The sequence below is a fragment of the Oncorhynchus kisutch genome, linkage group LG30, assembly GCF_002021735.2.
Source record: "Oncorhynchus kisutch isolate 150728-3 linkage group LG30, Okis_V2, whole genome shotgun sequence".
In the NCBI taxonomy this organism is placed as follows: Eukaryota; Metazoa; Chordata; class Actinopteri; order Salmoniformes; family Salmonidae; genus Oncorhynchus; species Oncorhynchus kisutch.
This window is the reverse complement of record NC_034203.2, coordinates 6,479,787-6,492,673: the sequence shown is the minus strand read 5'-3', so window position 1 is coordinate 6,492,673 and position 12,887 is coordinate 6,479,787. Positions and strand designations below refer to the sequence as shown.

Genomic DNA, 12,887 nt, shown 5'->3' with positions numbered 1-12,887 from the left:
CTCAACAATGGTTACTGAATACTTTCCTGTCATTACCTCTCTTTCACTGCTGATTGCCATCTGTTCATGCTGTCTGATCTCAAGTTTTGCATTGTGATATTCCTCCGAATTTTTGATGGGTGGTTTTAATCTAGGTTGAAGATATCTTCAACCTATGTTTCAATCAGGAAATATGAATCCAATCAGTGGACCTTAGCCACTGGATACATGCATGTATAGTGGCCCTTATTATTGATTTGATGGTGCCTAAAGCAATGAATCAGAGATTATCTTTCATAAGCATTTGCATTCTTCACTAGCAATTGTGTATTATTATTTTTTACTTTATGGTATGGAGATATTTTTAGAGCACCGTGATTTGAAGGTTGAGGTATAAAATACATATTTACATTTCTGTCTCTCATCGTCATAATTTTGTTCAAGAGCCTTAGCAACATTAGGAAGTGGGTCGTAAACATTGAACAGGAGATGGGTAGGTATCAATTTTCCATTGGGGCCTTCATAGGCAGGTGTTATGGCCAGCATTCTGTCATTGACTTGGTCTTTTTTTTTTTCTTCTCAACCAATAAGTGTCTTAACTAGCAAACCTCATGCCGATCATGTAAACACTTATTGTATCAAGTCCCTGAACAAAGCACTTGTCTACTCTAGAAATTCCTCAGCACACCTATTGGTACTATTGACAGTACTCATGTGGTCCTGACTAGTCTCTTGTGGTTCCCTGACCATTTCAGTGGCCAAGAGCAGCACGATACAATTTCATTACTATTTAGTCTTAGCAATATAGACCCTGCAGAATGAAGAGCTTAGTTATAATTGGTTCATGAGCAAGTGACGCAATGTACATGGAGGTTACCCATTGGCTCTGGAGGTGGGTTCCCTGAGTCACATCTAGAAGCCACTGCTCACATTACAACAGTTTGCACTGATCTCCAGTTTTTATTTAAGCCTCAATGTTGGCATAGAGACAAGCACAGTGAAACTTCTTTCAGCAGGTTTTTACTAGAGTACAGATTTATTCAGTTTGGGGATTGCATCCCACCACAAGTAACTTTGTCCAATGATAAAGATAAAAGCTCTAGTCATCAAACCATAAGTAGGCTATACTACTGATAAACCCTCACTGACTGTTTGGCTAAATGGGAGCCAGCAAATGTCCAAAGGGGGCCTGCCTGCCACACTCCTGAAGTGTTTTGGACACATTTGCTCAAACCTACCCACCCCCTATCGTAGCAGCAAAGCAAAACTCACTTGCTGATCTTGTTCACTTCACTTGTTCACTGATATGTGAAATGGCTATCTGACAAAGAAAGCATATCTGATGACATTTTACATTTGCTATAACACATTTTATTATTTCACAGACACTGCCCAAATATGTGACACTGCCATAAAGCCATCCAGGCAATAAGCTTTTTGTTAGTGCACAACTTATTACATTGAATACTAAATGTCTCTAATGCTAGAATCCACCTAACAATTGAAATGGAACATGTTATAGATCATAGAACTAACACATTTAAAACATTTGGTGCACTCTTTTAAAACATACTAATTTAAGAAGCTACTTATTACCCCTCCCCCCACAGTCCCCAGTCAGAGGGCAATGTATGCATATAGAGCAGTCAGGAAAAATTCACTACAGCCCACCCAGCTCGAAATATCACCCTTCAGGTCCTGCACAACCTCAGTGTCTACTAACTCCAACAGAGCGACGTCTCCTTTCCTCCAACTCTCCCATGTCGGGATACAAAAGAAACCCGGAGAAGGTGGAGTCGTTGGTGTTGTCAGCATACACCCCCCCAAAATCCTCATCTCCGTAGATCTGCAGCCAAACCTCGTCCCCAGACTGCAGCCTCAGTATGAGGGCCCCCGAGGCCTGGTCCACGTTGCCCTCGTGGTACTGGTCGTAGGTGAACATGACTGGCTTGTCGTTCTTGAACAGGCTCACCCGAGCATCTTTGGTGTAGACTGTGAGGTGGTATGTGAAGAAGTAGACCCCGGGGAGGAGGCAATGGAACTTTCCGCTCACGTCATCGTAGTGGTGCTGCTCGTTGTGGAAGAATTTATTGAAACGGATGGGCACGTTGGTGGCGGGGACGGGATCTGTCAGGCCCACGCTGAAGGAGGAATGATACAACAGGGCGCTCTCGCCCTGTGCCCCCTTCAGACCGGGGTTGCCCGGGAAACCGCGAGGTCCCGGAGCGCCGTTGTCGCCCTTTTCGCCAGGCTCTCCCTTCTCACCTGGTTCACCTGTACACACAAAGACATCACCAGAGTCAGGGAGAACTTAGAGGCCTGTACTGGTGTTCGTTGACTGTGCCTCATGCGGGTTACTGTGATTAGATTTACTGTGAACTTTGGATGATGTAGCAACAGCAAAGAACAGTTGGTCTTCTTACCTGTATCTCCTTTCTCACCTCGAGGGCCATCGTGCCCGTCTCTACCGTCTCTCCCTAGGTGCCCACTGTGCCCTGGAGTGCCTGGCACTCCTCCCATCCACATGGCACAAGGCTGCCGGTCGTCAGTCATGCCGGCTTCTGTCCCAGGACCCTCAGGCTCTTCCACCTCCACCGCCGCCTCTTCATTGTCTGCAGCTGCCTCATCTTCTACAGCTGCATCCTCGGATGGTTCCTCTGCCTCTCCTCCATCTTCCTCCTGAGCCACGCTAAAGCTCCCAGCCAGCAGCAGGCCCAGCAGCAGCAGGCTCCACAGAGGCTTCATGGCACTTTCTATATAACCCCTCAACCTGTATAACCTTTGACACTGATGGAACAATAAACACACATCAGTATCACACAGGTTAGTGCTATCAAGGCTGTATCTCAACCGTCCATGATTGGGAGTCCCATAGGGAGGCACACAATTGGTCCATCGTTGGCCGGTGTAGACTGTCATTGTAAATAAGAATTAGTTCATAACTGACTTGCCTAGTTAAATAAAGCAAGCGTTCTCTCACTTTGGGTCAAGGTTAGGCCCCATGCCCAAGGCATGCAATGTCCCTGAGAGTGAGGGTTTGTAAATGGATATTGGATAAGGAGAAACCTCTGACAAGTTCCACCTTTTAGTGTTTAGTTAAAACTGCATGACATATTGAGGTCACTTGGTGGTGAGTCCATCTGCAAAGTGCTTGCTTTGAGCAAAGGACATGTATAGTGTTGAAGAAGCTTTACTGGATCTTTTTTTTGGCAATATTACTGTAATCTGACCCATATTTGACCTCTGACCATTTTTTGACTGGCATTATAATGACAACATGGAATACTTCTAAGGCATGGTAAGACCCCAAAACTTTTTTATGCCTGCTACATGTATGCTAGAAAAACATTTTTGGGGGGTCTGGACATGTGCTAAATGCTGTGAAACATATAATTCCAGAGCGCCCGGCAGCTATTGATTGTAAGGCACACGCTGTACAGCCATGTCTGGTTTTGTGCTAGGTACTTAACGTCTAAATGAAAGATGCTATTGCAGTTAAGAGGCGAATGAACAAATAGCTATACATATAATGCTCTTGGTGGCCAAAATCATTGCCATCTACCAGCAAAGATACAATACAACTTCAAAGAAAATACCTCAAAAGTTGTATGAAATAGGATTCAATTACAAAATAGGTTCATATCAATTTGGATCCAAAATGTTTACAGGGAATAGGTAAAAAGTGTTCCCCTGGACAGTTGACCCCCTCTCCCTAGCGATAACATCATCTGATCACATGCTTTGCCAATACCTGTAAACCTGCCACAAAGGTCAGAGGTTACAGTCCCTTACCTTGTCTATGTTTTTCCCCCTCGGAGAGGCGAGTGTTCAGTGGCGTCCCCTAAGAAAACCACCCTCACTCAGAGGCTGCAGTGTGTCACAGTCCAGTTGTCCTGTGGTCAGTGTCCTTGGGGGACATGTGTAACTTATTACTGATTGCCTGTCACACTATATTTATCTCTGTCCTACTTTATTTATGGGCCTGCTGATCCAAAAGGGCAGTGGGGATTAGAGTGCCCCCTCCTTCCCTCCCCCTAACCCTGGCTGTCCACTCTGACTCTCTGCCAGCCTAGTCACAGTGTCACTTAGAGGGAGGGGGGGGGGGGGGTCTTAAGGTGACCGATTTCTCTCCAGAAACAGCATAATCTCTTTTTTTTTTACCTGGTGAAACCTTTGAGCAATGAGGGCTAATGTTTTTTTGCCATTCCAAATATGTGTGGCACAAAACTCCTGACGTGAATCATCTCGTTCCCAAGACAACCGATCCACAAAGCTATCTTTACTTGTTTGCCTTGTCATGTAGACATGGTGTTGTCAGACACACTTAACACATTTGTGGTGGAAATTTTCATCTGAAAACATTTGTATCATTGTCCGCTATCAACTGGACATGTTAACGCCAGTTATTTGAAAAACCTGAAATGTCAGTTTATTTATTCTCTGTGACATCAGTGTATTAGTAACTGTAAACAGTGTTTAGGGCTTTATAATAATGTGGATACAAATCTCAAATTTACGACAGTCATGAGGACCTTAGAACTGATTACTCAGTCATCTGATTCACACCTGGAAGAAGAAGCCTCAACAAATACAAGTTAGAGAAATGTTACTTTGCCCCTTACAGACACCATATCAGATACACTCCCCTACAAATGTACTTGAACAGTGAAGCTAAAACTTTTAATTTGGCTCTATAATTTGTGCAGAATGTCACCTTTTATTTGAGGTTATTCCCATATCTGTTTTAACATTTAGAAATTAATGCACTATGAGTCTAGTCCCCCCATAGAGTGCCACGGTATGAATCATAATGCCCATAAAACCTAGCGATCAAATCAAATCACAATTTATTTGTCACATACACATGGTTAGCAGATGTTAATGCGAGTGTAGCGAAATGCTTGTGCTTCTAGTTCCGACAATGCAGTAATAACGAACAAGTAATCTAACTAACAATTCCAAAAAACTACTGTCTTATACACAGTGTAAGGGGATAAACAATATGTACATAAGGATATATGAATGAGTGATGGTACAGAGCAGCATAGGCAAGATACAGTAGATGATATCGAGTACAGTATACATATGAGATGATTATGTAAACAAAGTGGCATAGTTAAAGTGGCTAGTGATACGTGTATTACATAAGGATGCAGTCGATGATATAGAGTACAGTATATACGTATGCATATGAGATGAATAATGTAGGGTAAGTAACATTATATAAGGTAGCATTGTTTAAAGTGGCTAGTGATATATTTACATCATTTCCCATCAATTCCCATTATTAAAGTGGCTGGAGTTGAGTCAGTGTCATTGACAGTGTGTTGGCAGCAGCCACTCAATGTTAGTGGTGGCTGTTTAACAGTCTGATGGCCTTGAGATAGAAGCTGTTTTTCAGTCTCTCGGTCCCAGCTTTGATGCACCTGTACTGACCACGCCTTCTGGATGACAGCGGGGTGAACAGGCAGTGGCTCGGGTGGTTGATGTCCTTGATGATCTTTATGGCCTTCCTGTAGCATCGGGTGGTGTAGGTGTCCTGGAGGGCAGGTAGTTTGCCCCCGGTGATGCGTTGTGCAGACCTCACTACCCTCTGGAGAGCCTTACGGTTGAGGGCGGTGCAGTTGCCATACCAGGCGGTGATACAGCCCGCCAGGATGCTCTCGATTGTGCATCTTTAGAAGTTTGTGAGTGCTTTTGGTGACAAGCCGAATTTCTTCAGCCTCCTGAGGTTGAAGAGGCGCTGCTGCGCCTTCTTCACGATGCTCTCTGTGTGAGTGGACCAATTCAGTTTGTCTGTGATGTGTATGCCGAGGAACTTAAAACTTGCTACCCTCTCCACTACTGTTCCATTGATGTGGATAGGGGGGTGTTCCCTCTGCTGTTTCCTGAAGTACACAATCATCTCCTTAGTTTTGTTGACGTTGAGTGTGAGGTTATTTTCCTGACACCACACTCCGAGGGCCCTCACCTCCTCCCTGTAGGCCGTCTCGTCGTTGTTGGTAATCAAGCCTACCACTGTTGTGTCGTCCGCAAACTTGATGATTGAGTTGGAGGCGTGCGTGGCCACGCAGTCGTGGGTGAACAGGGAGTACAGGAGAGGGCTCAGAACGCACCCTTGTGGGGCCCCAGTGTTGAGGATCAGCGGGGAGGAGATGTTGTTGCCTACCCTCACCACCTGGGGGCGGCCCGTCAGGAAGTCCAGTACTCAGTTGCACAGGGCGGGGTCGAGACCCAGGGTCTCAAGCTTGATGACGAGCTTGGAGGTTACTATGGTGTTGAATGCCGAGCTGTAGTCGATGAACAGCATTCTCACATAGGTATTCCTCTTGTCCAGATGGGTTAGGGCAGTGTGGTTGAGATTGCATCGTCTGTGGACCTATTTGGGCGGTAAGCAAATTGGAGTGGGTCTAGGGTGTCAGGTAGGGTGGAGGTGATATGGTCCTTGACTAGTCTCTCAAAGCACTTCATGATGACGGATGTGAGTGCTACGGGGCAGTAGTCGTTTAGCTCAGTTACCTTAGCTTTCTTGGGAACAGGAACAATGGTGGCCCTCTTGAAGCATGTGGGAACAGCAGACTGGTATAGGGATTGATTGAATATGTCCGTAAACACACCGGCCAGCTGGTCTGCGCATGCTCTGATGGCGCGGCTGGGGATGCCGTCTGGGCCTGCAGCCTTGCGAGGGTTAACACGTTTAAATGTCTTACTCACCTCGGCTGCACAGGTCAAACAAGGAAATAATTGCAATCGTTTTTCCACCATTAATTTTTCCCATAGAGGATTTTAAAACACTTAAAATAAGGGCTGTGTTTTGTGTAGGCCTGGTGGGACGTTTTAATAACTGTGTAAATCTCTCTAGGATAGGGTCACTTTTATCAATATATTCGCTTGTATTTACACCTCCAAAATGAAATGCTAATTAGTTGCTAATTTTAAGTGTTTCTAAAATTCACAATGGGGAAAAATGAATGATGGAAAAACGATTGGAACCATTTCCTTGTTTGACCACTAGGTTTTATGGGAATTATGACACCACCACTGTGGTGCTCTATTTGAAGGTGCCTTAAGTATTTGGACAAATTCACTTGGTGTATTACATTTAGTCAACTATTTTCTGCCATGTTCCTACAATAGCAAGCAATATCTACATCAAACTTGTGACTCTACAAACTTGTTGGATGCATTTGCAGTTTGTTTTGGTTGTGTTTCGGATGTGGCCAATATAAATAAATGCTAAATAACGTATGGTGTCATTTTGGAGTCCCCTTTATTGTAAATAAGAATGTAATATGTTTCTAAACACTTATACATTAATGTAGATGCTACTATGGTTACGGATCAACATGAATGGATTGTTAATAATGAGTGAGAAAGTTACAGATGCACAAAAAACATGCTAACCTCTCACCATTACAAATAACACTAGAAGATGGCATTTCTTGGGGGGTATGATATTTATCTAACTTTCTCACTCATCATTATGATCATCATTATTCCCGATTAATTCAGGACTACCTGAAACATTTAAATTCTTATTTACAATAAAAGTCACTCCAAAATGACACAATACATTATGACACACTACATTTACCATTCACCTTCTGTACTGTCGCCTTATAAAACATTTGGGGCTCTATTTTTGTCTGGCGCTAAGGAGGCGCAGGTGTGAAACGCAAGTTAGTTTGCAATTTCGTAATGTAAAAACTGACACACGGGTATTTTCCAGCCCTTAACGCCAGGTTTGGCAATTTACCTGTATCATCACCTCACTAGCGCTAAGGTAATGACATGGATTTTGAGAGCGGAAGCACAGCCTATCCTGCCATGACACACAGTGCCCATGGAAGAGAGATGTGCCTTCTATGCCATTGAATCTCATATTTAGAAATGTATTGGTTCCCCCCATTCCGTTTAATTTGATTAAAAACCAAGCATAGCCTCCCCTCCCCTTAATCAAGGCTGGTTTAGTAGTATCGCATAAGGTGCTTATTTTTACCCTGGCCATTAGCCAAGTAGCCTATGAATAAAGGCGTTTTAAATGGTCTACTTAGAGTGCCTTGAAATATTTGAGGTTTTCATTATTCACAATTCACATAACTTCTATCCGTCCCCGTTTTCAAAGAGCGCCCCTTGTCCGATTACCAAAGGCTCCTCCAAACTATTCAGTCCTCCCTCTAATGGCATATCAACTGCAGATGTTTAAAATAATCTGCCTCGCACATAGGCAACAATACAATCGACAGAAGCCTAGTATCCGGGTTCCTTGGGACGTCCTTACCCCATTTGAAGTTGATATTTAAAATGGTTAGGGTTTAGGGTAGGGACGTCCCAAAGATCCGGGTGTTGCACTAACCCAGCCGAATAAGAGTTGATGACAACACAAAGACCGTCAATAACCTACAGAACTTGAGACAAACACATTCAGTATTAAGCCATGGAGCTCATTAATTGTCCAGTGAATGGCCAAGCCTTCATCAGACCTACAACTTGTTATTCATCAAAACCCAGTCCTTTCGCGGCACTGCCAGCTACTGCACTTATAATTCCAGCTGTGAAAATAGCAAAAATATTTCCAGACCTATAGAGCCAGTGCTTAGATCTACCATTCGGTTAGGTTTGTTAAAATAGAGCCCTTGATCTCAAATCCAAAATGCTTGACTATAGAGCTAAATAAAATGTTTAGCTTCACTGTCCAAATAAATAAATAGGGAAGTGTAGATGGCCCTCCAGGACAAAGACTATGAGGCACCGTCATAAACCTTATCTGCCAATTATAATCAGAGAACTCTCATATTTGCTATTCATCCAACACAAATATTCTCTGATACACCATTCAAATCACAACCTCTCCTCTGTGGGTGAGGAGCTGCTCCAATTGCAAATAAATGCACCCTCACTGTCTGAATCGTTCATTTATCTATATTAATTTCTCAAACCAACCTTAGCCTCAGTAGAAAAGTAATCTATGAACATGTTGATTGCTCCTTTTCTAACTGACTGTTGGTAAATAAGCAAAACTTTTACTTTCCTCTAAATTCTGACTCGCTAAAAATAATAGCTCAGCACAATTCACTGAGGAGCGCTAAAGAATTGGTTAAAAACAAGTTTCACTCAAAGTTTTATCTTAATCATTAATCTAAAACATCACCATCATGGTTTATAATCCGGAAAGTTTGAAAACCAATTGACAATTCCCTGGGTACAGAGATGGGTGGGATTGATTCCTATTTCATTTCCCCCAAGTAAGTGAATTTAAATAATACAATAAGCAATTTACTGATGTAGAGGAGGAGGGGGGTGCTGAGGAGTATTTCTGTCTGTAATAAAGCATTTTTATGGAGAAAAACTCATTCTGATTGGCTGAGCCTGGCTCCCCAGTAGGTGTACCTGACTCCCAAGTGGGTGGGCCTATGCCCTCCAAGGGCTGTGCTCCTGCCCAGTCATGTGAAATTCCATATATTAGTGCCTAATTTATTTATTTAAATTGACTGATTCCTTCTATGAACTGTAACTCAGTAAAATCTTTGAAATTGTTGCATGTTGCATTTATATTTTTGTTCAGTATATATATGCTAACCATAGTAAAATTACACTAACACAAAATCACCACGGGGGTGCACAACAATCAGTATCCATCGTGAAATTTCAAAGTGTCCATAATGCACTCAGGTCGCCCCCGACAGAGAGAGGGCCGTAGTAGGGTGTTTCCATATCGGGCATTAATATCAGAATGACCCTTAAATGCATTTAGGACCGTATGCTCTCCGCTAACGTGAGAGTCATGATTTCATAACCTGGAAAACTCCCCAAAAAATAGTTTTATTCAGGTCTACAGTTCAAAGGAATAAAATAACTAGTTCCTAAAGATAAAGCACAGGATCAAAGTAATTTTTTCCAAAGCAAATGAAATGTTTTATTGTAGAGAATGCTCGAATGCTTGCAGATCATAAGACTTTTTGGTAAATTGTTGGAGACCTTTTTATTCTAATCCCATATTGACAAATTAGACATACCCAAGTCTCCCATCATGTTACAATTCACAATTAAACAATTACTCAAAGAATAATTAATAAGGTGGATAAAGATGGTATACACACATCACTTGTAAATGTGATGCCACTTCAAAGATAGCAAAGAATCTGCAGAAATAAATACCCCTTGCACACTTGTTGCACTCTTTAAAATTCTCAGTCTCTTACTCACTCCTTTCACTGGTCCTGACCAACAGGTGGATGGAGGCCAAGGCATTTCCACATAGGGGGCAAAGCAGTGCTGAGAAATGCTATTTGCATACGTTATCAACAAAAGGCTGAGATGAAAGAGTAGCGAGGCTTTTATAAAGATGTAAAACCTGTTTGTCTGTAATTACATTTATTAAGGCGAGGTTGTATACAGAAAGTGAATATGGGCAAGTAAATAACACAGGCACCCAGAAACATTTACTGACCCGGGGAGTCTGCAAGACTGTTCTGCCCTCTTCTAATAAAGGTCACCTGTGAAAACTTCCAGACAATATTACGAATGTGATTAATCGAAGGTGAAATATGTGGCATTTTTATAACCTTTCCAAGGGGGTCATTAGAGGCCACATAGTTTATGTAAAACATAAGGCGATTTATTGGCTTGTGGAAAAGGTTCCCCAAGTGCCAATGAACTGGGGTGACCCTCTCTATATGACAAGCTCAACACATAGGCTTTCCTTGTGTCATTGATTCAGCGATTTGTATTAACATGTTAGTTACATATTATAGTAATTGCATAGCATAGGAGTTGAGCGATTTGTGTAATTACACAAGAGAAATAGGTCATGTTATTCCAAAACCCTTGTCCCATTACTATGCAATTACAAAAACAAATCGAACTTTAACAGGGATGTAAACTAGTCACCATTCGACGAAATGTGCCGTTTTTAATCCAAATTAGGGGACCTACGTGATTCGTGTAGATCCACGAAATGTGCCGTTTTTGGGGGGGGGGGGGGGAGAGAGAAAGTGTGGTGGAACAACTATTAGTGTCTTGCTAGCTGGATTGAATTCACAGTTAGCTAGCCAGAGAAATGTTGAGCAGCATTAGCCAACTTATCTGATCGAATAATCAAGTTTATGGTGTGAAAATCAGCTTGCTAATAAAGTCAGACAGCTAACATTAACGTTACAACATCAGATGAGCTGACATTAGTAACCTAACCAATTCGCTATAACTGGTATTTGACTCCTTGCCGTTCCTCAAGTTATAACGCGTTAGGTGCTTACTGGACCCTGGCAATCTGTGTGTAATGTTAACTAGTTCATTAGATAACGAACTAACCACTATCTGTTAAGCAATGTTTCCCTCTACAGTATGTGGTTAATTTTTAGAATGAGAGGATTAAGTGAAAATGAGGTGTTGCTTGTTAAGCAAGTGCATTCAGGGATCAAGTGTAGCTGGAGCTGGGCCTGGCATTAGCTGGATGCCACTATAGAGGTGAATGGAACACCACACACTTTCCCTCTTTCTCACTTTTGCTTGGCACATTGTAGAACACATGTCCACAGGCAGAAAGTGTACAATGTAATAATGTGCAGTGTAGCCCAAATATATTGTTTTTGTTGTGTTGAACTTGACTTTTTCTCAAGCCTTGAGAGTGTCATTTGCAGTAAAGTCTAGGCAGCAAATAACATTGGATTGCTTTCTTTCCATGTTTTAGCTGTGAGTTAGGTTCACATTAACCACTTGTTATTTTACACACAGAGACTGATCATGTAGATCATATTCTTTGTTGTTTAATTAGTTAAAACCTGCATTTCCCCCTAGCAGGGATTTTTTTTTGCATGTTTAGTGCCATCGGCAGTTTGCATCCCTGATTGTAAGTCCTCATCTTATATGACCACAAATACACCTGAACTATTATGGTGATCTTCGTTAACCCGGAAGTCCCAAGAGATTAAATATCTTAACTGAGACTTGCAAATATATATTGGCATAACATTAGAAGGGGTGAAGCAATGTCTGTTTTCATTAACTTCTGGTGTAAAACCGTGGTGGAATTACACATCTTGCCTTGGGCAGGAGTGTGTGTGAAAGTCATTTAGAAAACCCTGAGCTGCCAACATTCAACAGAGGTGTGTTAATGAAATTGAAAATGCCATGACGTTGCGGCCTACAGTCAGAACTTAGTGCGTTCAGAAAATGTTCATACCCCTTGACTTATTCCACATTTTGTTGTGTTACAGCCTGAATTGAAAATGGATTAAATATATATTTTCCTCACCCATCTATGCACAATACCCAATAATGACAAAGTGAAAACATGTTTTTAGAAATGTACTATACATAAGAATTCACACCCTTTTGCTATGACACTCCAAATTGAGCTCAGGTGCATCCAACTTCCTTTGATCATCCTTATCACTACAACTCGATTGGAGTACACCTGTGGCCAATTCAATTGTTTGGACATAATTTAGAAAGAAACACACCTGTCTAAGGTCCCACAGTTGACAGAGTAGAGCAGAATCTATACCATGAAGTTCAAGAAGCTGTCTGTAGATCTCTGAGATAGAATTGTTGTGGGGCATGTAATCTGGGGAAGGGTATAAAACTATTTCTAGATTATTGAAAGTTTCCAAGAGCACAGGTCTTCATCATTAGGAAATTGAAAAAATATGGAACTACCAAGACTGCCTACAACTGGCCGTCCGACCAAGCTGAGCAACCGGTTAAAAAGGACCTTGGTCAGGGAGGTGACCAATGACCACTGACAGAACTACAGAGTTCCTTGGCTGAGATAGCAGAACGTGCCAGAAGGACAACGGTATCTACAGCACTTCACTAATCTGAGCTTTATAGGAGAGTGGCCAGACGGATGCCATTCCTGAGAAAAAGGCACATGACAGCACACCTGGAATTTGCAAAAAGACATATGA

The 12,887-nt window shown here is 42.2% G+C and overlaps 1 protein-coding gene across 1 annotated transcript; it reads right to left on the bottom strand.

The window, feature by feature from the left end:
• Positions 1-983: 983 nt before the first annotated feature.
• Positions 984-3,924, bottom strand: adipoqb (adiponectin, C1Q and collagen domain containing, b). Its single transcript, XM_020466425.2, has 3 exons — positions 3,772-3,924; positions 2,403-2,766; positions 984-2,253 (listed from the first exon to the last, which is right to left on the bottom strand). Exons 2-3 carry the CDS (start codon positions 2,722-2,724, stop codon positions 1,688-1,690), a joined length of 888 nt encoding a protein of 295 aa, XP_020322014.1. The 5' UTR covers positions 2,725-2,766; positions 3,772-3,924; the 3' UTR covers positions 984-1,687.
• Positions 3,925-12,887: the final 8,963 nt, after the last annotated feature.